The sequence below is a fragment of the Montipora foliosa genome, chromosome 12, assembly GCF_036669935.1.
Source record: "Montipora foliosa isolate CH-2021 chromosome 12, ASM3666993v2, whole genome shotgun sequence".
Taxonomy (NCBI): Eukaryota; Metazoa; Cnidaria; class Anthozoa; order Scleractinia; family Acroporidae; genus Montipora; species Montipora foliosa.
The window spans coordinates 36,177,917-36,202,916 of record NC_090880.1 but is presented as its reverse complement, the minus strand read 5'-3'; the positions used below and the strand labels follow the sequence as shown (position 1 = coordinate 36,202,916).

The 25,000-nt window shown below is 40.5% G+C and overlaps 1 protein-coding gene across 2 annotated transcripts in view; it reads left to right on the top strand.

Annotated features, from left to right (window-relative positions):
- The window catches only part of LOC137978405 (putative ATP-dependent RNA helicase DHX57), a 33,847-nt gene extending 11,152 nt beyond the window's left edge, over positions 1-22,695 (top strand). For both annotated transcript variants that reach the window (XM_068825306.1, XM_068825307.1), the window contains exons 6-24: positions 411-544; positions 1,679-1,733; positions 2,466-2,668; positions 4,833-4,939; positions 5,779-5,888; positions 6,731-6,790; positions 7,697-7,810; positions 8,555-8,718; positions 9,518-9,594; positions 9,920-10,015; positions 11,519-11,568; positions 12,695-12,785; positions 12,864-12,959; positions 13,758-13,841; positions 15,124-15,261; positions 17,554-17,668; positions 18,981-19,042; positions 20,067-20,300; positions 21,489-22,695. In XM_068825306.1, coding sequence (XP_068681407.1) covers positions 411-544; positions 1,679-1,733; positions 2,466-2,668; positions 4,833-4,939; positions 5,779-5,888; positions 6,731-6,790; positions 7,697-7,810; positions 8,555-8,718; positions 9,518-9,594; positions 9,920-10,015; positions 11,519-11,568; positions 12,695-12,785; positions 12,864-12,959; positions 13,758-13,841; positions 15,124-15,261; positions 17,554-17,668; positions 18,981-19,042; positions 20,067-20,300; positions 21,489-21,632 — 2,134 coding nt within the window. In that variant the 3' untranslated portion in view covers positions 21,633-22,695. The remainder of the gene's footprint in view (positions 1-410; positions 545-1,678; positions 1,734-2,465; positions 2,669-4,832; positions 4,940-5,778; positions 5,889-6,730; positions 6,791-7,696; positions 7,811-8,554; positions 8,719-9,517; positions 9,595-9,919; positions 10,016-11,518; positions 11,569-12,694; positions 12,786-12,863; positions 12,960-13,757; positions 13,842-15,123; positions 15,262-17,553; positions 17,669-18,980; positions 19,043-20,066; positions 20,301-21,488) is intronic.
- Positions 22,696-25,000: the final 2,305 nt, after the last annotated feature.

The window sequence follows — 25,000 nt, the reverse complement described above, 5'->3', positions numbered from 1 at the left end:
TGCATTTTTTTGATGATGTCATGGAAAGACTTAAATACAATCAAAGTGCTCGTAATAGGAGTCCAGCCTGCGACATTCCTATAACTATTCTGGGTGCTTTGCCATGAAATGGGGAACCTGTGCGCTTTTCATTTATTTACTAAATTAACATCAATATTATTTTATATTTACGTGTACCAACAGGTTTAATATATTTACCACCTTCTTTACTACATACTCAAGGCACTTAAAGACAAAAACAATGTAGAAACGTCATGAAATACTGAGGTACCAATTACATGTACCTGGCAAAGAAAAAAAATCTGCCTCCCTGAATTAATCAAATTACTGCCCGTCTGGATTTTTTTATGCTCTTGAGCATTGCTGTTATTAACTTTAGTTATGAATGCTAAATGATTGTAAATTTGCAGTGATTTTCTCATGATGGTTCTGAAAGACCTGTTGACAGTCAGACCAGATCTTCGTGTTGTGCTTATGAGTGCAACTCTAAATGCTCAGCTTTTCTCACAGTACTTCTTTGAAGCACCTGTCATTCATATACCAGGTAATGCCATGAGTGTTGTTAGTGATTATGATGTTATTACCGGTACATTTTCAACATCTGCAACACACTGGTAGCTCTCTCTAAAGAGAGGAGGTATTTGCCTTCAGCATCAGATCTAGGTATCTGTATCTAGACTGTTAGTCTCAGCAAAATAATTGGTATGACTTTGGTTAGGACCATCATTCACTGTCCACTGTAAAGAAGTGTCTGCCTTATAGCAGTATCTGCTTGGAGAGAGTTGACTATTACATTTCTATTTACATTTCAGTCAAACATTCCCCATCCTTTATATGAAACTTACCTGAAGTGTATTGTTATACCCCCTGTGGCATGGGTGACTGAATTGGTCCTGGGTTGCCCGAAGCATGGTTAGTGTTAACCAGCATTAAATACCATGGAAACCTATATAGGTTTTGATACCTCTTAATCAACGGTTAGCGCTAACCAGGCTTCGAGCAACTGGCCCCGGGTCGCTGGTCAGCTGAGCTCAAGTAATGACCACAACGATTCTTGGTGCTTACCTTTTCTTTGACAGCTGCAAATGCTAAGATATTCTCAGCTTCTCGAACAAGAGTGATAACTGCTGGGCCTCATCTTGCAACTTTGTAATGCCCTCATTGTTAATTTTGTGTTCGTGATGTGAATAAATAACTGAAATTATCATCATATTCCGAGCTATTAAGGCGTTTTAGCAACATTGATGGCCACCACAATACCATAAAACAACACTACATATACTTTCAAATTTGTTCAAAATAACGTGAAAACATAATTATTAAGAAAAGTACACGTCCTTCATGGATACATTTCCTTCATTTTCATACTCTGTAAAACAACAGAGAAAAAAAGCAACTCTAAGGTTTTAAATAACTTTTTGTAAATCCACCAATTTTTTGTTGTTTATCTTTACTTAAGAGTCATCCCCAACTGTAGGATTCTTTTCCCATATTTTTTATTGTACAACATCAAGGAGGAGGAAGGAATACTTACAAAATTATGATAGCAAAAAGTGTTGTTGTTATGACAGTCTGATTGCTTAAACTCCCTATTTGCTATCTTGAGCCACTGTAAAATCTGTTTACAAATGAAGATAATCCAAGCATGTCTATTAATTTTTGCAAATGCTTTTGATAGGTCGGACATTCCCAGTAAAAGAGATGTTTTTGGAGGATGCTTTGGAAATGACAAAGTAAGTAGGGAGAGATTGCAGTTTTTGCAGAAGTGCCAGTACTGCCAGGACTGTCATAAAAAGTGTGCAGTTGTCCCCTTTGACTGGAAGTAATCCAGAAGAAGTGGATGTGCAATAAGGGTTAAAGTGAATTATAATTTGCTGCTAATCTTGCCTAAGCTTGAATTTTCTTAAATTGTCTATGGCTTTCTGCAAAGTTTAAAAAAATTCTCTGTGCACAGCGGAATCAGAGCTCAGACCTTACAAGAATCACGCATTTAAGCTGGCTCTGAATCTGCTGCACAGAATTTAAACTTTGCAGAAAGTTTCATCTTGGCCTTCTGATTTTTCGTTTTCCAGCAATGAAAAAAGGGGGTCGCCAAGTTCGTTTTTGAGATGTGAATAACTAAAACAAAATAAAGGGTATTTTTACAGGGCCTTCCTGTTGCCACTGTGACTTAGTACATCACAATAATGACTGCATCTTGTTCAGCAATAATAATGTTGGTGTTTCATTTGGTACCGTAACATTGCTAGTAAGTATTGTAGTGCCAATCCTTCTAATAAGAACGTTGCTTGAAAGCCTTGAAACTGGTTTGAGCCACCTTAACAAGAATATCACTATTTTGTATTATGTAGTACACAAGTTACTTGTCTTTTCCTGTACACTGTTGTGTGAAAGGTTATCAAATCTGGATTACAGTTTCTTTTACCAAGTTTTGAAGGGTTTCTTTCCTTCTTTCATTTTGTCAGATTTCAAGTCGACTTATCTTCTCCCTATGCAAAACCCATGGCATCTTTAAGTGTTCCAAACATAGCAGCTGGCAAGAAGAATAAAAATTCAAGAGAACTTCAACAAATACAGGATGCCATATCCTGCACAGACTTCAGACCTCCTGATAATGAAGTGGATGATCAGAATTTATCAGAAGATCAGATGGCTTGGAGATATGCTAGTGAGTCCCTTATGATATTATGCAAAGAACAATAAGGAGTATACATGTATTGGTGGGTCTAGTTGACCAGTAGACTGCTAGCAGTCCCCTCTAAGTCGGGCGAGCCACGCACTTTAGTCACACAAGGGAACTGAAGAGTAAAATATTTGAAGCCTTACTCTTTGGCTCACTTGCATGACTAAAGCGGGTGGCTTGACTGACTCAGAGGGGACTGCGACCAGTCTTGTTGATCAGGGAATGTACAAACATTAACCATTGACTAGATGACGGGCCTTGGCAGGTTTCCCCTTGTGAAAGGGTTGCCTTGTGCCTACCTTGGCAGGCAGGGAAAATGGCTGCATAATACGCTAAGTCAAATGCACAAATATCAGATAGGTGTTCAATATTTTGACAAATGTTGTGAAGTACCCTGTTAATCCATGTTGTCCATTTCCTATCAATTCAATCTACAACACAAGAGTCAGCTTTAGCTGTAAGTTATTGTAACTGTTCACATTTATGTAGCCTGGTCTCAGTGAAAGTGATCATTGCAGTTATGAAGCAATTTGAGTACAGGTAGTTGATCATGATAATGTGATTGAGGCAGGAGTCTTGGGTTCCAGTCCCATTCAGGCTTCTTTCACAACTTCTCAAGTTGCTGCATAACTGCGATGACCACTTTCCCTCAGACCTACTGGTACATTCTACTCTGCAGTTCAAACAAATGAAATTTCATATTATATTCTTCTATCATGTTTATTTTAACTGGGGGATATTGGGTCAGGGGATGCAATACAGAAAATACAATGTTTATCACCAGTTAGAACTAATCTTGCCGTCGGGGAGGTGAAGGGGATGTGTTTGTGGACTGCTGCTGAGGAATGTGGGGGGCTGGAACTGCTGACCCCAAAACCAAGTAGGTAGAACACCTAAGAGCCTGCCCTGCAATCCAGCCACAAGCCCTGAGTGCCCACCAAAACCTAGCCCCTGGCACCTGTCACACTGAACTGGAAGTACAGTAGAGAACCTACTGTGTAAATAATGGGTAATACTGCAAAAGAAGGGAGGAGAAGGGTGGGGACATTAAGAAAAAGCAAGCTACATGAAACGCCCCGTACGCTGAGCCGAGTAAAACTATGAACATGTGCAGTGGCATATGCATCGGCGGCAATAGACTACCACTAACCCTGTGATCACCAGAATGCCCTGTAATCACACCCAAAATAGTAACGCAACACTAGGGAACACCAGCAGACCACGCAGTACACCCATAAATGCTAACGTTATGCTGAGCACTGAGAATACTAACTCCTAGTTGTTAACTAAGTTAAATTGCATTTAAGGTAATTCCTTAGTATTGCATTGCGCATCCCTACTGCGCACGATTTTCGCGTCATCAGCGCGCGCACATGAGCACGTGCGCATACAAAACGTAAGAGATTTCGCTCAAACTAAACCTGATAGCGAAATAAATGCTCCTTTTCTCTCAAACGAGCACGGTGACCCCCGATTGTTTTTTTCAGGTATTTGCTAGGAACAGTTTAATAAAGAACATATTTGAAGAAGAAAAAAAATTTGATAGTAGAACATGAATTTTTTTTGGAAAACAGTTTCGTACTGGGTGTATTTTACCCAAGGCGAGGACTTCAAGCTGACCACGGAACTGTCCCAAAAAGTGCACTATTCCCACAACCAGGAAATCAAAGTCGGCGTAAATGAAGCATTACTGCTTATTTAAATAAAAGAAGCTCTATTTTCAAAATAAAATTTTGTGTCTTTGAAGTAACCAAGACTTAATTCTGTATGAAGGTGATTCGAATTTTTAACGCGAAAACAGTAAAAATGCCCCATTTTACGAGCCTGCGGACGCATTTTTTTAATGTTCATATCATGAATGTTAATTATGCCAAGTTTCCAAAAAAGTTTGATAGTAGAACAATTTCAAGGGAATTACCTTAACCCAATTTAATTGTCTCTGTCCTTTTGAGAAAGTTTCAATGTGGTCAATTCAATTCATTTCAATTCAATTCAAGCCTGGTCAATGCTTTATAGCCATTATTAGGCAGGAATAACAACAAGGTAATAATTATTTGGCTTTGCTGTGAGGTAATGTCATTCTTTATTTCTAATAATTTACTTGACAAATTTAGTTTAGAAAGGACTCAAAACTGCTTTCATTCGGCAGATTACAGTAAGAGCACCATTTTGTCTCTTGTTGCCATGGATCATGAGAAAATCAATTATGATTTGCTTGTTACAATTCTGGAGTGGATTGTGGCAGGCGAACATGAGGTATGCATTTACTTTATTTCTTTATTTTACATTACTTTAAATTTGTATTTATTTTGTTGTGGTGACACACTGGTTAGTGCACTAGATTCCCAACCCCAGGGTCGCAGATTCGAGGCCTGCTTCTAATGCCAAGTTGTTTCCCTGGACAAGAAACTTACTCCACGCTGTCTCTCTCCACCCAGGTGTATAAGTGGGTACCAGTGGCGTATGGCTGGGGGAACCCTGTGATGGACTAGAATTCTATCCGGAGCGGGGAAGGGGGGATATTAAGGTTCTTACTCTTTTTAATGTAGTCTGGTATCTTGTTCCATTCCAGTAATTTAGGTGCAGCTATGCTAAATGCATGTTTAGGTTTAGAATTCAAATCGAAATATAGGTTTCTTCCAAGAAGACAAGGAGCTCTAATCATTTGCTGGTGTTACTAGTGACAAAGGCAGCACCTTCTCCTCAGTTCTAATACTTTACTGCCCTTAGTGTTGGTTCAGCCAGGGAGTCAAACCCACAACTGCTCTCAGCAGTCTGGTACCTCTCTAAAACTTTTACAAAAAATTATGTTTTTCTTAAGTTGTCCATGTATAGATGCAATTACATGTACTTAATTCACTGGCACTCTAAAGGGCAATAATAATTTAACCAGCAACCTCTCCCCTCCCTTGATGAGATAGTTGTAATATTTTTGCAGGGGTGGGAGGGGGAGCTCACTATCCTTGGTCCTTGGTTTTTTTCCCTTTCTGGGTGCTCCTAAGGATGGGGGTGGGGTGGGGGGAGGCATGTGTATAGTTCTAGTGGCCCACTTACGCCTATCAGTTTACGAGGTTTCTCATTTTATCTTTCGGCAGTATCCCAAAACTGGAGCTATTTTAGTGTTCCTTCCTGGTATGGGAGAAATAATAACCTTGTTGGAAGAACTTCAGAATAATAGAACATTTAGCCCAAAAAGCTCGGACAGGTAACATTCTTTGATGTTTATCCACGTGTATTTTCTATTACGGCCACCCCACAAATGATTAATGCTCAGCTGTTCTGAAGAGTTATTACATGCTATTCTTAAGTGGTTGGGCGCTATGCTATTACAATAAGTTTCACTTGAGATCTAAGCAGATACAGAGTTTAGGAGGTTGTGCCAGTCACTGATTCTAGTTCTAGATAGTACAAAGGTAATCCACTGTGTTCAGAGGTAGTGTTCTCAGGAACAAGAGAATGCAGTTTGGCGTGGCGTGATTATCTTTCGTTGCTGCCAGACAGGTCTCTTACAGCACAAAGGTCAGGTCATGTGTTTGGAAAATTCTGAATCAACCCTAACCCTGGTCTCCCACGCAGCTGTTCTTTGTGTTGTCACGCAACGCTCAAACTGTGGCTACATGGCAACTGTGCCGCTACATGGCTAAGTTCAAACAGTGGCAAAAAAAGCCTCAGGGTATACCTCGTTCTCAAAGCTTCAAAAAAGGTGAGACAACCCATAGCAATGATTGTCACTGATCCATGCAAGAGATAGAAGAACGGAGCCACGTAGCCGCGTAGCCACGTAACCACAGTTCACGCGTTTGCACGTTAAGAGTGCAATTAAATCATGGAAATCTGGGTTTATGAAACAAGTTGATAAAATGACGATTTTGTCTTTTCACCTCTATCAACATGTTTGGTAAAGCCAAATTTTCGTTATTTTATTTGGTAGCTGATAAAGAATAAAAGGAACTTCCCTCCATTGTTAGACAGATCACTCAGCGTCATTGATGCCCTCTTTGTTGCACTGCCAACTAAATCATTTCGCTGAAAAAAACTATCTTCCAGGTTCAGGATATTTCCTCTTCACTCCACGCTGTCTAGTGAAGAACAGAGTTTGGTTTTTAAGTGAGTAACGTTCATCTCATTTTGCTGATTTCAACATACCCAGGCACGTGTTTGAAGGGCGAGTCTTACGATTGCAAAGTAGCTTAAAACGTTTTAAGTTGCCCCCGTTCCCGTAACAACCGAAGGCCTGCTGCTTCCGGACTGCAACTGGAAGTGTGGCGTTATCCCTTTTTCCTAGCCTTGACATCATGACACATGTTTTCTTTACTTTCTCCCACTTATTGCTATAATTTCTCTAGAAATTCTCAGCAAAACCACTACCGAGAATGCGAGATCACAAGATCTCATCTGGTTGCTGTCCGTATCGTTCCTTATTGGCAGCCCAAGGAAAACACTTTATAAAGCGTGTAGTTGTCCTTGGTGCTTTGGACAATTAGCCTGCAACATGAAGAGTCATATCTAATTGGGCAGAGGGCGAATTGACTGACTTTCCTCCCTCTTTCTCTCTCTATCTGACGACCAGTCAAAACGCGTTTTAATACAGTTCATTGTGTTATATATTTTCCCTTTCTCTCGAGGGCTGTCCCGTACATGCAGCCACACGATTCTCAAACTTACTTTGTACAAACGTAACAACTGGTCCTTTTGACGCAAACCGTAACTACAACTCTAACCGAACAGCAATTCATGCATTTCTTAAGCTTAAGAAGACACGTTGTGGTACTACTTGACGCATATACAGGGTACCATTAATTAATCTCATTGTACACTGTGTTTCACCTCTGGAAAGTTTGTGGGAAAGATGGATAGGACAAGCGTTGTACTGTTACGCTTCTTGCTTGCATAATTTCTTTGGAGGAGACTGTTAGAATATTATCATGTAGAGAAATTATAATGATAGGTACAGAAAATATGAAAAAGCCTTAGGGTCTATAATTGTATCCCGCTGACATACTCATCTTCTAGGAAGCAAAAAGAAGGCGTGAGGAAGATAGTTCTGTCCACAAACATCGCAGAGACCTCAGTGACTATAGACGATGTTGTGTTTGTCATCGATTGTGGGCGAATGAAGGAAAACAGGTCAGAATAATAAATAATATTTACTGTAGCTGTATTTCCTCTTTTATGGAACTTCAAAGGACGGTGCCTATTAATTCTCAGGTATTTTGCGCGGTTTATGAATATGCGTAAAAGGCAGATCTTACCAGGTGTTATTGAAATCCAAAAGGAAAATCGGGGGTAACGACGCATTTTTCAAAGATAATTCATCAACAATATTTGAAAAAAGCTTTAAAATACAGCAATGTATGGCATTCTTTTCTAAACTGAAGCTTAAGGACGGTGCCTACTAATTCAAAGGTATTTTTGCCCCGGTTTACGATTACGCAGGAAACGTAGATCTTATCAAGTGTTATTGAAATCCAAAAAGAAAATTGGGGGTTACCACTTATTTTTCAAAGATAATTGATGAACACTATTTGTAAAAAGCTTTAAAATACAAAGCAATGTATGGCGTTCTTTCTCAAATTGAACCTTAATTATCTCTCAAAAATGCATGGCTACCACCATACCAAGAGCACGTACTACGATCTACTTTCTCCGAAAAGTTTTAAACCGCGCAAGAATATAACTGTATTAGTAAGCATCACCGATAGGAAACCCGAGTGTCTCGAGATGCGCAGAACGTATACGCAATAACATTAGTGGTAGTTTATTTCTTCAGTAGAATTTGATCGCCATCTGGGAAAAGAACCAAAGTTAAGAAAGGCGTGAACATCTGTAAGAACTTGCATTTAGGTGTTATTTCAATTTTTGTCTATACAGGTATGATTCCACCAAAGGAATGGAATGCCTGGATGAGGTCTGGGTCTCGCAAGCCAATGCACGGCAGCGCCGAGGCAGAGCGGGACGAGTCACATCCGGGGTCTGCTTTCATTTGTTTACCAGTTATCGGTTTGAACACAAAATGGCTGGTCACCAGGTCCCAGGTATGTTAGCTATCGAAAGGTGAAGTCAATATTTAACGCGAAAGTATAAAGGAACATCAGTGGATAGCTATCTTCCATTTCCAACAACGCTAATGTGAATGATTTTTTAAAATGAATACAACAACCCCACAAGTTGAATGACTAAGTTTCCTTTACCAAAACGACTGTTTATCTTCAGCGAGTCGGAGATGCTGAACAATAGTGATGCTAATAAAAATTACTATACTAATCATTTCCTAGTCGGTCAATATGTGGGTTGAGTTTGTTGATTCTCTACTCTGCACCGAGAGTATTTTCTTCGGGTACTCCAGTTTTCCCCTGTCCTCAAAACCAGCATTTGATTTGATTTGTGTTAATTGTTGATTTCAGCTTACATTTTCCATAATTAGCTAGTGCTCCAGCGTTAGAAGATAAGACACTTAAGTAAAGTTCCTTTCCTTTCCTTTTTTTTTGCCTCCATAAGTGCTCATAGCATTTGGCTGAACTAACTGCTCTTGGTCGGAAGTTAGTTAAACTGAAAGAGTTCTTTGTGCAATTTCAGTCTCTACCTTTTCTTGACGAGGTGTTTATCTTATAGGGCCTCACAAACACTTTATTAATCTGTGGGTAGTTTGTCTTTCTCCCCAACGACCCGAATATACTAATTTTTGAACGTGATGGAGAAATCTCGCCATTCACCAGTCATCAACACAAAATTTGTACAGCTAAGAAGTCACGTATTGCAGTCTGCGGCTCACTATGGTGAATGTGAGAGTAATTACCATTACAATGAAAAATGCGATATTCCTTACTTTATTAGAAATCCAACGAGTTCCACTGGAAAAGTTGTGTCTACGTATTAAAGTACTGGAGCTCTTCATTGGTCGAGATGTAAAGGTTTGTTTTCGGCAAGCGGCTCATTTTCTTATCATTATGTCAATCGAATGACTGAATAACACAGGTATTGCCAGACAGATTTCCAAGGAATACTAATTGTAAAGCACAATAAGACTAAGAAAAAGTGTCGTGGGACCTTGGTATGACAAATCATGATTTGTATTGTATTGCGTATTTTGGTGTTGTTAATTATTATGCTATACACTACATAAATGTAAAGAAATTATCAATTCTGTAAAGTGAACAACTTAAGCAGCTCTAAAAATCCTGAAAAAACAGTTCCTCACTCGACGCGAACTTATACTCGGCTGTTGTTCGTTCACAGGACGTTCTTGGCAAGCTACTGCAGCCGCCGTCTGATGAATCGATCAATGAATCCATCAAACGACTTCATGACATTGGGGCTTTTGACTCTGATGAGGTATTAAATGCCAAACCATGACATATTAAATTTGTATAACGCTCCGTGGAACTGATCAGGCGTGGGATGCTCGAAGCAGGGTCAGCGCTAACCAACCTTGAATACCACAAAAACCTAGAAGTTTTGATACCTCTTAACCATCGGTTAGCCCTAACCAGGCTTCGAGCAACCTTCCTCAGACTTCGATATTTGTGGCTTCTTGGTAGGTTTTGGATGCGCATGCTACGTAAGTAATCCCGCTGACCATCAACTAAACCAATCAGTTGCGTTCTTGCATTTGGGTTTCGGTTACGTAAAGTTTTGGAAATTTGCTTGTTTTAAGCTTTTAGATCGTCGCAGATATTACCGTTTCTTAGGCAGTAACGAAAGGAAAGCCTGAAAAATTTAGGGATGAGCGCATTTTGCCGGAACCCATGACTCCTGCGAAAAAGGTGGAGTGCTCTGTCAATTTATCCAACTCTGTGGGAGTTGGTCATTTTGTGAGTTCGTAGATGTGAAGAGAAAAATATGTCTTTCATATTTGAACTGTTACCTTCTTCTTTTCATGGTTCCACCACCACCACAGGCTTTGAATACTACCGCGTACAAAGATTTTTTCTTTTTTAATAAAATGTTGTGGCTCCGCTTCCCTAAATTGGTTAGGAAATCGTAATAAGCGAAATGATCCAATCTTCATTGCTTTGAATATATGGAAACCATTTTTTTGCGGCAGAAACTTTGAAGAGTAACATCCGTCGACAATGGACAGTTGGTTCATTTGACGGGAGTGAATCAGTTTCGTCTAAAGGTCGTGGATAATAGCATTTTACGATTTTCCTGTTTTTCTTCATTAGAATGTGGTACTTATCGTAGCCTGAATTTCAGTTGGCTCCTGCGTTTGCGAATTCTCTCTCCCCGGTTGACTTAACAAGTGGAAAAGGCGGCTGAAATTCAGGCTATATTTATCTAAGAGCAATGGTCTTTATGTGGGAGGCGCGGTGGCCTCATGGTCAGTGCGCTCGACTCCGGATCGAGTGGTCCGGGTTCGGGTCCTGGCTGGGGACATTGTGTAGTGTTCTTGGGCAAGCCTGACACTTTACTCTCACGGGGCCTCTCTGCACCCAGGTGTGTATTTAAATTGGTACCGGCGAATTTAATACTGGGGGTAACCCTGCTATGGACGGGGGAGTAGAAATACTCCTAGTCGCTTCATGCTACAGAAACCGGGATAAGCTCCGGCCTAATGGGCCATTAGGCTCGTAAGCAGACTTTGCCTTTTACCAATGGTCTTTATGTGGATATAGTGAGTCGGTTTTTAACGATGATAACCGGCAAAGAAAATCTCAATTGGTTTTATTTTCAGTTTACCTATTTTGCTCCTGACCGGCTTAGAGTTTGGAGAGAGATTTCGATTGAGATCCAATCACCAAGCGTTTGATCAGCTGCAAAGCCTAGCAGTTGTGAAGTACTTTCTTCACTTCACTGAAAACCTTTCTATCTACATTTTATTTCCCTTTTATTAAGAACCTCACTCCACTGGGTTACCATTTGGCTGCATTACCTGTTGACGTAAGGTAGGGTCTAATTTAAGTTGTCTAACTTTTTCTTCACTTCTTCTCTTCAGATAATATAAAATGACATTACACCATTGTTATCTTTGCCTCTGGAGACTGGTTGCAAACAAAAGACCATGAAATAAGATCTCGGTATCCATACAATCAGTTGATTTCACGCATTTCTTTGTCGGTAAAGTCATCTAAGTGACTCATACACACTTTCAAAGCAGAGGTTACTCTGTCCCGTTAAAGGAAAACTCCATTTTTTGAATAAGTAGGGTTACATTGCTATTAAAAAGAGCAATCTTATGACTGAAAGCGTTTTAGAAATGGAATTCACCATCCATTACACTCTTTTAATTCCTTTGGCGCAACATTTTGGATTTGGTGACGTTATCATACTGTCGCGCTATTGTTTTAAAGAGCCCCTGTGACCAAAAAATCAATTTTTATTTTTCTTTGGATTTCAAAACTATGTTAACTAAACACCAAGCGACCAAAGGTTTAATCCTTAATTTCAAGAACACACTTGTCTATTTTAACTGGAATTTTCCTTTTTATTAGTCCGCCATTACTCACTTTAAGATCTTGAGAGAGCTGGGTCGAAGAGAAAATGAAGTCAAAGGCTCACTAGTTTAAGAATGCAATGCGTGTGTACACCGCAGAATTAATATGCAGCACGGAAGTTTTGGGCTTTCAGACTCTGATACTCGCGCTTTGCACATATAATAAGCTGCATTCACACGCCGAAATTTTGAGCTAGTGAGCCTTTGACGTCACCCTTCCCTGGATCCAACCATCGGAGGTCCAATCGGTCAGTTTTGAACGTGAGTAATCGTGACTAAAGGCGGACCGTGAAATCCAAAAGTTACACCCTTGTAAACTACCTTTGGGTAAAAATCAAAGCTCAAAATTTTGCCAGTCAGATGTTAAGCAAACACACTTTCAAAATCTGAGGAGAAAAGGGAAGTGATTTTTTTTTTATCACAGGGGCACTTTAAACAAGAGAATGTTAAACTTCGAACCCAGGCTCGTTCTTTTCCTTCCTTGTCGTCATTAAGTTGTTCATTTAAAGTCAAGAAATATTTTAAAGAAGGCTTAACGTGGACTGAAATCTAAATACTTCTGTTAATTTTCTCTTCAGAATAGGAAAGCTAATCCTCCTTGGAGCCATATTTGGTTGTCTGGATCCCGTTTTAACGATTGGCGCTATACTTAGCTACAGATCACCGTTTGTAAGTACATTATGGAATATGCTAACATCAAAGAAAACCACGTTTGCTTATATACTAAAACGTTTTTGTTAAATATAGTCAGCGCCTTTTGACAAGAGGGAGGAAGCAGACAAGAAAAGGCAAGAAATGGCCGTTGCTAACAGCGATCATTTGACTCTCCTAAATAGCTACAAGGTAAGGGAGCTCAGGGTGGTACTAGACCGTTTTGGACGGAGCCTGATGTTGGTTGTGCGTTCTGTTTTAGTGCTCGAGTATAAGTTACCTAATGGCCGTGGTCTCGGATGGGAGGGGTGTATGAGGCGAAAACTTTTAATGCTTTTGCACCCTGTACTATATGGAGTGGTGTCCGTATCCCTACTTTAGAGAGTGGCATGGACAACTAACACCTGCTTGGAAAATTGTTTCACTGCCTAAACGTTCTCAGGACAAAATGCGTAATTGTTAATAGAGCGGTTTTGAAATGAGTGTCGTAATACCAAATCCATAGTAATTGCTTCAGTCAATCAAAAAGGACAGAGACAGTCCAGTAAACCAATCAAAACTCGAAGTAATTGCACGTAGCCGACACAAAAGACGGGAAAATGTGCACGCGCGAGCCACGATTGGTTTTGGTTTCACTTCTGATTGGTTGAAAAAGTGGCGCGAAAACTTTGAACCAATCACTGAGTGAAGAAGATGCAAAACCAAAGTAATTCGCTAATTACTTTCGACACTCAATTGAAAACCGCTCTATTTTCACGTTTTAACTGTTGTTTGCCAAACTTGGTTTTGTATTCCTGAGTGGTGAGGGCGTTATGGTAGGTCCTTGCGCGGCGCCTACAAAGTAAGAGACCTGGCTCTTTCTAGTTGGGAAACTTACATCTGTTATTTTCAAATGGTAGTTTATATTCGTGTGTGAAAAATTCTTAAGAGAATTACTAATTAAGCATTACTTAGTTTTTTAGCTGAAATTTGTACTGTTTTTCTTTGTAGGGTTGGCTACAGGAAATGGAACGCGGGATGTCAGCAGGATATCATTATTGTAGAACGAATTTCTTGTCAATGAAAACCCTTCAGGTAAAATAGAAATTTAGAGTAACAAGAAATGTATAGTAACAAGATTTATAAGCAAACCAGGAAAATTAATGTCTTCGAGAGCGCCCGTTAGAAATCGCGCCAAAGGCTTCAAATGACCAATGTACGTTTTTCCTTTCGATAACTAACTTGCGGAGAAAGCAGAACTTAGCAAGTGATCTTGGTATCCAGAAAGAAAATCGGGGGTAACCATGCATTTTTCAGAGATCAGTAATTAAGCTTTAATTTGGAAAAGACCGCCATACATTGCTTTTTGTTTTGAAGCTTTTTACAAATATTGTTGATTAATTATCTACCTTATTTTCGTTTTGGATTTCAATAACACTTGTTAAGATCTGCTTTTCCCGCATATTCAGTAAACCGCGCAAAAATACCTCTAAATGAGTAGAAAGCGCTTAACTGATACAGCATAACAAGAAATCTGCGCATTTATACTGGCATTATATTGTTATCTGCCTTTAACACCAAACATAGCTGGTCGCTCATGAGAAGGGATTGGCTAGTATTATTTGGACTCTCCTTGAGTTTCCGGTACATTTTTGCTACTTTCCTCATAAAGCATATTTTCTGTGGAAAAGTAGAAAACAAATGGCCATATAGTTGCGGCTTGAGTCTCAAATATATGCAAACTTTGCGGTCTTACTTGCTTACCTCCACGGAAGTTGTCTACCTGCACGGTACAGTTTCGTAGCCACAACAAGGAAAATAGTATTTCTGACAATGAAGCAAAGCGCAATAAGCAGAAATAGTTATTTTGCCGGCACGGACAGGAGGGTTGGTGCCGTGCGAGGGGGATTATGGGTATGAGTCTCAGATATTTTTAGTAGGCCGTTACGATTTGATAACCATTCTAGGTCAGCAACATTTCAGCTCCTTAGTTTAGCTTTGAGTTAAATGTGTTTTAGTTGTTTTCGTGATTCGTTTTCGTGACTCATCCCCCACGGCAGCGTAGTTGGCGGGGGTATACGTTTCCTTTTTTTTTTCTACAAAGTGTTTTTGGGTTTTCGTATCCGGAGGTGTCACACTAATTTAGTGTGAATTGGTTTGTCTCTGGAGACACAGGTCTGTACTATGAGTAATGGTGGGCTATATTTATTTTATGCCTTCCTTCAATAAACTGGCGTATGATGTCTTTGCTGACCTTTAGGCCTCTGTATCTGTACTGTTGTATGCTTCTTCTTGGTAGTGTAGGCAAAATTGAGCAATACCAACGCCCTTGTGAAATGTCAAAATGAGTATTATTGCTGCCTTAATTTTTTTGTAGATGATAGCAAGTTTAAAGTGTCAGTACGCCGAACTCTTGGCTGATATCGGGTTCATACAAGCCGACCTCACAGCCAGAAAAATGAAGAGACTGGCGCCGAGAACTGGAGACGGAGTCTTGTTGGCCACAGGCGAAATGGTAAGTCACAAGGGTGGGGTGGGAACAAGTGCATGTGTACAAGGTTGTATACGTCACGTGCAGTAAGGGAAGGGCTTCTGGTAAATCTTCTCACAACAAAAACGTTACTATTGTAAGACATCCAGAGAGTGAAACGGGGATGTGAGCGTTAAATGCACATTCCTTCGTCATTTAAGGGTGATTTCTTTTTCGGCAATCGTCCCATAGTGTGACATCGAGGAAACGGCGATTTGTTTCAAATTCAACAACTTCAGGTGTGAGGTATGAATTAGCTCTGTTGATTGAGAATCGATCCACACACTGAACGTATCACTCCTTTACTTTAAGCAGATTTCGCAAGAAATGGTAAAACGACAGACCCGGCTACAAACAACAATTTTGACCCAACTTACGCATCTGTTTACTCAGATATGTCTAGGACTGCACAATGACTCCATGTATGACTCAAAGACCATTGTTGTAAATGGCTAAACGACGGAAATAAGTTCAAGGAAAACTTTGCGTTGAGTTCCATGAAGCGCGTACATCTATCTCGTCATGCTGTAATCCTTGACGTTGGCTTTCATTTTGGATGGCAAACAATAGAATTTATAGCCAGAGCTATTCCTTTTTAGCACATGTTCGCCTTTAAAGATTTCTGAATTATTAAAGACTCGTAATAGGCCGAGTTCGATATATCAATATTCAAGCATGGCAACGAGGCTTTATGGTCAAATTTCACCGCTCAGTTCTGTTGCCTTTGTCTCACAAGTCTCAAGGGAGATTTCTAAACAAGACTATATTCAAATTTAACTGACTTAACTGATTAGAGCACAATGTGAAGTGCTAGTTTTCTACCCCCATATGAACCATGTGAGCGTTAGCCCTATTAATGGAAATGGACCCTCACAAGGACAGGGAAAAACTCTGACCAGGGTGGGAATTGAACCCACGACCTTCGGTTTAGATCACCCTCGTAGCCATGTGTGAATATTGATATATCGAACGTGGCCTATTAAATGCACGCCCAATTTTGATATCCAACACAAAAGTGTAAGCATTTGATACCTGTTTCTAACAATAGGCGGGCAAGTGTTTGGGTTCGCGTTATTTTTAGGTTAAGGTAAACTCAGCTTTTTATCTTTATTTGAGGAGCAGTGTGAAGAGGACACTTAGTGACGTTAATGTTAGACCGCGCACCGGTGACTCAGTTGGTTGAGCACAGGGCTGTCACGCGGGAGGTCGTGAGTTCCACTCCGGCCGGACCAACACTCAGGGTCTTTAAATAACTGAGGAGAAAGTGCTGCCTTTGTAATTACATCTGCAAATGGTTAGACTCTCTAGTCTTCTCGGATAAGGACGATAAGCCGGAGGTCCCGTCTCACAACCCTTCAATGTTCATAATCCTGTGAGACGTAAAAGAACCCGCACACTTGTCGTAAAGAGTAGGGCATGTAGTTCCCGGTGTTGTGGTCTGGTCTTTCTGGTCTGCATAGGGTAGGGTGGAGCACCTCGCATAGGACCTCGAGTCCTGTTCGTGCTCCTTCCCTCTGGGCAGGGTTGCCCAGTAGAAGAGACAAATCAGATGTCTCGTAAAAACCAAAAAACCAAATCTTTGTTATATAGCTGAGTTTTTTTTCCCTCAACAGCACGTGCTTTCATTGGTTAATTCGGGGTCACATGATTATTTAACAATAAAACTGTTTCCCGCCAAAAGTTTCTGAGCAAAATCTATGACGTCACGGTCGGAAGGTAACAGTGCACTGTTACCCGCGAATGTTGACCGACGACCGCCGCTGCTGTTGCCATTGCTCGCTTTTCTTTTTGTGTTATATAACAAATCACTTAATACTGGTCTCTGGGAAAACAGTTAATTTTGTTTCCCGAGAATCTCAATGTTTCCCTGGGCTGCGCCTCAAGGAAACATTGAGATTCTCGGGAAACAAAATTAACTGTTCCCCTCGGGACCGATCATTAAGTGTTTAGTGTTTCTCAAAACAAGTGATGTTGAAGTTGAGCAGAGGAGCTAGAAAGGGGACACTTCGTGACGCTTATTGAAGTCGGCGCGCATCTTAGGCCATTTCCGAGTTCATGTTTGCCTCGTCTTCAAAGCGAGTCTAAGCACGAAGTTTTGTGATGGTAATTAGTTCTACTTTACATATGAATGAAAACTAATTTTCATAAGAAAAACTTCGCACTTAGACTCGCTTTCAAGAGGAGGCAGACATGAACTCGGAAATGGCCTATTATATAAGCACTTCCGGACGGATTTGGAAGAGCACCACGTCTTAATGATTATTTCTTTGGTTTTAGATGAATGTAAACTCAAAAAATCAGAAACTAGTACTTGGTATTGTGTGCGGTGCTCTGTTTCCAAATGTCGTTCAAGTTGTGAAACCAGACATTAAGTACAAGGCGACCGCGGCAGGTGGGTAAGATATCAGTAGCCGGGTTGAAGCTGGATTTGAGTTAATGATGAGGCTGCACCCGGTGAAATAACTCAGTTATCTTTGTCTGAAGCATATCTCAGCAGGCCGGAATCCTAAATCCTTGAATCTGATTGGCTAATAACGTGCTCTTGGCGGGTCCAACTATTTTCCATCCGGACCAGTTGCCTGGTCCGGAATTCGCGGAAAATCTTAAAGTTATTTTTTTTTACTGCGCCGCGACGAAACATTGGATTTTACCTCTTAAAATGCAATAGATAGATAGATACTTTATTAAAATACATTGCAGCCCATGGAGCTGAATTGCGTATTCTACGTTCTATAATAAAAGTTTACAAAAACTGTAATGTCTAAAATCTAATAATAAATAAAAACTAGTAATACTAAAAATTATGATGATAGTATCTAAAACCATATATAAGGAAAAACTGTGCCCTCGGACTTGAGTACGTCCCTCGGCCGCGTACTCAAGACCTCGGGCACAGTTTTTCCCTATACGTACCTCCCAGCCGGTGAATAACATATTTTTATCATATGGCTCGTGCGGCCCCTTCGTCATGGCGCGCGGACCTCGCTGCGCACGGTCCGTACACCATGACCTCGGGCCAAATATTTTCATGTCCGGCCCGCCAACTCAGTCAATAAGTACATAGCACGTTATTTTAATGGGCAGACGCGGTGGCCTCATGGTCAGTGTGCTCGACTCCGGCTCGAGCGGTCCAGGTTCGAATCCTGGCTGGGGACATTGTGTTGTGTTCTTGGGCAAGACACTACTCTCACGGTGCCTCTCTTCGCCCAGGTGTATGCATGGGTACCGGCAAAATTAATGCTGGGGGTAACCCTGCGATGGACTAGCATCCCATCCAGGGGGGAGTAGAAATACTCCCAGTCGCTTTATGCTACAGTAACCGGAGATAAGCGCCGGCTTGATGGGCCACTAGACTCGTAGCAGACTTTTTCTTTGTTACTTATAATTTTTAATACTGAGGGATAAGGATACCGTGTTTTGTAGTCAGTTGTGATTTAATCCCGGATTGCAAATGAAACAGAGTTAGAATCCTATTCAGGGTCGCCTGGAATGATGCGTAAGTTGCTTATCAAACTGCGATAAACTTTGGAAACCTTCATTTCCTGTCCATTTCCACAGTTCAAATATACGAACTTTAATGCATCTAAAATCGTTTCGCGTCATAACCTGGGAAGGAAGGAGTTCAGTAGTCAAAACCGATTTGTAAAAGATATTATCCACTAGCAGCTTATTTTCAAATTCTTTTTTCTAATTCTTGTTGTCAGGTGCTATTCCTGTCAGTGTCAAAGCTGCTGAACTGAAATTTTGGACCAAGAATGATGGACAGGTTTGAACAGTTTGTGTCTTTGATGGCATTTGTTTTGCCTTTCTCCAACCCCCTTTTCCCCCTCCCTCCCCCCCCCTTCTCATCTTTTGTGAACTCACCTGTCCCCCATTATCTCAATCTAAATTACCCAAAAGGAAAGAACTGTATTGTGCACAAGGTGTATTGGCTGTGACCGGAATAAAACCGCAATATAGACTGCGTTGCGCAACTCGACAATAGTTTCAATTTGTAACCAAAATTTGTTAGCATTATGAATACAGCAAGGTCTTTGTCATCACCAGGTCGCCAACAACCGCGCGGCTATTGATTTTGCCAGGTCACTGTGCACGCAAATTGTAATCGCCGATGTCCGAGTTGCTTTTGGCGCCTGTTTCACGCTTCTTTATGCCACACCATTCATACTGGAATTTTTGTATGCAATTTCTTGCAAATCCAACTCATTTCCCTGTTTAATTACTTTAAAAAAGCGTCAGTTTGCTGCTTGCCACCATAGTTTTGCACGGTCGTGGACTTTCCAACATAAATCTTGGCATCTTTGTTTGCTCCTTTGATGTTTGCCGAGCTTCAAAACCAGTCCCCTCTATTAACTATGTTGCCACTGATAGACCACTTTCATAAAAGGCGACCTCTTTTACATTGTTTTGTCTTTATATGTTAATTAGACCTACTGGCCTCGTTTAAAAACAAAAATTCTTTTGAAATTTGCTGGTCGTAGCGAGGCTAGAAAGGCTTATTAGCATTAAATCAAAAGAATATTTTATTTGGTCGCCATTATGAAAGAGGTGTATTGATATCTCTCAAATTCACTTTGGGATACTTACATGACGTAAATGTTATATATCTTCACGGAATAAGGGCATCGTTCTAAAAATCATCTCAGTAACCAGGACCAAACAGAGAGACAAGAAAAATTGTTTTTGAAATTTTTAAAGGTTTAGCTTTCGGTTATTGTCATCATGAACCCTCTATGAAAGTTCTTCGAAGTGCAAATCCGTTTCTGAATGAGGTGCTGAATTTCTTCCAGGTGTTTGTTCACCCCAAGTCAGTTAATTTTCAAGTCAACAATTTTGACAGTCCATATCTTGTGTATCACGAGAAAGTCAAGACTTCAAAGGTCTACATACGGGACTGCAGCATGGTATCAATGTACGCTCTGCTTCTGTTCTGTGGAGACAGTTTGTCCCTAAACTTAGAGAAAGGTGTTTTTGTTATTTCCATTGACGATGGATGGATACGATTCTCAGCCTCTTCGCGCCAGGTTTGTAGAACAATTGATGAAATATATTTAAGGAAAGCTCACTCCTACTCAAGAATAGCCCCGGAAATTAGTCCATGTATGACTTACCCCTACAATCCGACAAGCGAATATCGTTTCTAGGACCTCTTCAAAGCAAACAGAAAGGTCTTCGGAACCATGTTTAAAGTGGTGACTTAAATCTTAAATCGTAAGGTGAAGACACATTAAAGTCAAATTGACAGGAAAAATGTTTCTTTATTACCGGTAGTGATAAAACTGGACTTATAAGTGATTTTACAATCAAGCTATGTCACGCGTGACCAATATCCACGAATTCCTCTTTGGCGGGTTCCGAGGTTTGAATGGGCTCTTGAAGAATTTTCAGAGAGCTTTCTCGTCACAAGATCCTTTTAAAGCTCCTTGAAGCTTTTGTGCCCAAAAAACAGTTCCGTTTATGTTGAAAAATTGTTTTTTGTAACAAGTTTTCAAGAGAAAAACGAAAAAAACAAAAACAAAATTATTGGTTTTCGGGGCTCTAATTCCCTGCTAGAAGATATCGCTTTTCTTTTTGCGTTGTACGGGAAAAAGAGACCTCTTCCATGGGTCTCAAACTCCCTTTGATCCAACCACCGTCCACAATCTTGGACGGCACTCTGATCTTCAAACGGCATGCCCCATGTTATGCTGCATGGCTGACTGTGACTTGAGCCCGCTGTGTCTTGCGCATTCCCTTTACAGTAATTCCGCTGTTATTAGGTGAGCCCACACAACGTGAAGTATCACGTGTGGATTCGGTCGCTAAGTAATCACCGCGCATGCTCAACGCAGCGAGTTTAGCCCCATGGCGGAGGTCTCTTTTCCTGTACGCGTCAATCGAACGCAAAAGGAAAGAGACGTCTGCAAGCAGGGAATGGCTTTAAGTGTTTTCTTTTGAAATATGCTGAAGGACTTAAATACCAGAGTGAACCAGAAAATTATATGGACTTTTGAGAGACGCGAACCATCGCTTATCGGCCTTGGAACTCGCTTTTTCGAAAAGTTTATTGAATTATTTTATTCTCCATTCTATTAATTTAAAGCAGCGTATGGCGTTTATTAAAAAAAAAAGGGAAAGAGATTAAAAGATAATAAAACTGTTGCTCTACCCAAGTAAACAGAAACATATTGTATTTGTGGAAAAAATTAATCAGCGTCTGTCTTTTTCGGCAGATTGCTACACTGCTGCAAGACCTGAGAATGGAACTGGACCGATTACTCGAGAGTAAAATTGAGAATCCTGGTTCGGATAATACGAACTGCGAGCAAAGTAGTACGATTATTAATGCTATTGTGCAGCTCATATCTACCCAGTAACGACGAATCATGGCCACTTTTACACAAGTCGTACAAATACTATAGAGAGACTGCCTTTATTCGAGCAAAGACTCTCGAGTATTAAGGAGCATGCGCAAAGACGTCAGGGATGGCTAAAAGAACGTCAACAGAAAATATTTATTTTCGTTAATGCAATCACTAAAAGATTGCTGTAAATTGTGTACTGAGTGTCCAGGAATGGTGTTGTTGGAAACACCATTGGAGGTCTAGGAAGCGAATGTAGAATTCATCCTCGAGTGTTCAAGTCCTAAGTGGTGTGCTTCTCGTTAACGTCGTCGTTGCTTTAACCCCCTTTTGTTAAGTATCCCGAAAAGACCCGAGGAATCCCGAAGAGACATTTGAACTCAGCGGTGATTTGGAATTAGTTAGCATGAAAACATCTCGGATGCTGTGATTTCTTTGCGCAACCTACCGGTAATGCAAATACCTCTTAGTTCCTCCTATTGCACAAAAATCACATTGCAGTACAATAAAGGAAAATTTAAGAAAATCCGACGAGAAAAACGTCATCTAAAATGTTCTCAAGTACATAGTTTGATATGAAATTATGGTTAAAGCAAACACAAGGAATTACAATGAATGAAATCTGAACTTTACAATGATGGTTGATGTTTTAAAATATTCCGTTAAAAAATCGGTTTGCATGAAATTATGTCCCAAGGAAATATATGGAATGTTAAATGTATAAACGTTAATAAGTTGTTCAAATTTAGCCCTCCTTGCTTTCAATGAAGTGTCTGTAATCCTCATCGTTGGCGTTGCGGTCTACACTAAAACGTTACTCACGCTGTTTAGGTTGAGGCTAAATCATCAAGCAGAGCAAGGCAAAACTAAAACTGAAAAAAATCTTCCAGCATGAAATTACGAACTACTATATTGATCGCCAAGAGTTATTTCTAGTTTCTGGCCTGTTCTTAGCGGACATACGTCCTTTTTTGAAAGATCATTAAACGATCGTTAAACGAGGTATTGCACTAATATTATTTAAGGGTGGAAAGCTTACAGCTTTTCAATTTGCTATGAATAAAAATGTCTTAAAAGACTGATTTTCATGTCATTTCTTGCAGCAAGATCCCAATCTCTCTTTCACTCACTTAAACGTAATGTCCATTCAATTGTCCATCAACTGGGTTCGTTACATTGGAGATTCTTTTCAGCGCCTGCACTGCCCGCTTAGCAGCGGTAGCCTTAGCGATTTTAAAGTTAACACCTCTACCAACAAATTCTCCCCAGTCCACCGACAGAGTGCGTTCAATTTTTCCGTTGGGAAGTTCTTCTGCCTTGCTGCAATAGTAAACGAGGACAGTTCAAATTAACAAATTGATCACAAACATCGTAGTATTACTGTGGCGCTGTTTTAAAAACCTCAGATTGCAAGATTAATGAACTATTCGTTTCTGTGTGTGGTCATTTAAAATAAAACAATTGAGAGCCTTTTTTTTACGTTTTACTGTTAAGGTCCGTGCAAACGGACGCAACATTGCCGTGCAACAACTCCCAACATTGTTGGGTGTTGCATGTTGTTGCGCGAAGTTTGAAACTGGTCAAACTTTTGAGTCAACAATTCCCAACATTTCTTTTGTTCCGTGATCACTGAAGGGTAGCACAACTCTTCCTTAAAACTCTTCCAACGGGTCTCTTCCAACATTGTTGAGGCCACGCACGCGCATTACAATATGGTCTCCATGGAGACGCACGTACGTCATAGTACGCGAAGTGCACGTGTGGGATTTTTGTTCGAATTTTAAACCTCAAGACTTAAGAAACCAAAATTATCATTATAATGGCGGAGCAAGAAATAACACCACCAAGAAACGGTAAGAAAAGACGAACACCGACGCCACAGAAGAGGAAAGACTCGCAAGTGGACAGATGCAGAAGTAGATCAGCTCGTAGAACTTTTGGAGAAGAACGTTTGCTTGTGGGACGTCGCCAGCAAAGATTACCATCTCCGTAATAAGTTGTTGCAAGTTGTCACATCCATTTACACACCACTACCAACAACGTTCAAAACAACATTCAAAACTTGTTGGCTCCAAACATTTCTTGTTTTTTTGTTTGTTTGTTTTTTTTTCCGTGATTGCCAAAGAATAAAGCAACGATGTTGGATCTGTTTGTGCAGTCCTCCTAACAGTGAGGCTGCGCACGCGCATGACATATGGTCTTCATGGAGATAGCCACGAATTAGCATGTTGAAAACAAGATGGCAGCCGATTTTGTAAGGTTAAAAAGTCTTATGGGTCGTATCCTTCCCACAATACATTGCACGCCCTCACATTGTTGGGTCGGTAATTCGTTTGCACTGCCAACCCCATCTTACATCTGCCGAACCTACTTCTCCCTCTCTCTTGGCTCGCACGTTTTACCCCGGCTGACTGGTAAGGACTTCATTGACGCTTTTACGTAAATCGTCGTTTGTTACGTAAATTTTTTGAGGAAGGTGATGACATTCTCAAACCAGGCCAAAGATTTTTCCTCATATTGCCATTTTTAAGGCTGAATACCAGTTTCGATGGTTCTAAAATACAGACCTAACCCTAACGCTATGTCATCTGCACCTACAGTTCACAAGTTCGAATGTTGTATGGGAGGTGATGGCATTCTTCAGCGTAATCTGATAAATGCCGGGTGTCAAGTTTCTATTTTTCCGTAGTTTTCCCTATTTTATTGAGCGCGCTATGATCATATTTGGACATTGTCACAATGTGTTGAATAATAATGGAAGATAAGCCTGATGAATCCTCCGTGGCAAATAAATAATGGGTGATGAATGAAAATTGATGATACACTATTTTACATAATCGCTTATCTTCGACTTGCATGTTATGTTCCCACCTCTTCCCCAGGGTCTCTCTTCTTCCCTTCCTAAATGGAAGGGAAGAAGAGAGACCCTGGATAAAAATCGCAGACATAGAAAGAGCGTTTATGTGTTGGCACCAACAAGGATGCAGTTTTCGTGTAGCCGAACCCACCCCCTATTGAAAGACGTTTTTCTTCGGTGGTTAGGTACGGCTACTCGTAAGCTAACAAGAACATAACCAACCTCGTCCCCTCGTCCTCGTCCTAAAGGAAGGGAAGAAGAGAGACCCTGGGGACGAGGTTGGTTATATTCTTGTTAGCTTGCGAGTAGCCGTACCCAACCCCCGAAGAAAAAGGTCTGTCAATAGGGGGTGGGTTCGGCTACACGAAAGCTACGTCCTTGTTGGTTCCAACACATAAACGATCTTTCACTTTTGCCACCGACATGACGGCGATAACGTAACAAATTTATGATTATCTGTCTGAGATTTTTAGTATCGTAGTTGCAAGACAAAGACACTTTTGTGAGATGAAAGTGTCCCTGTGAT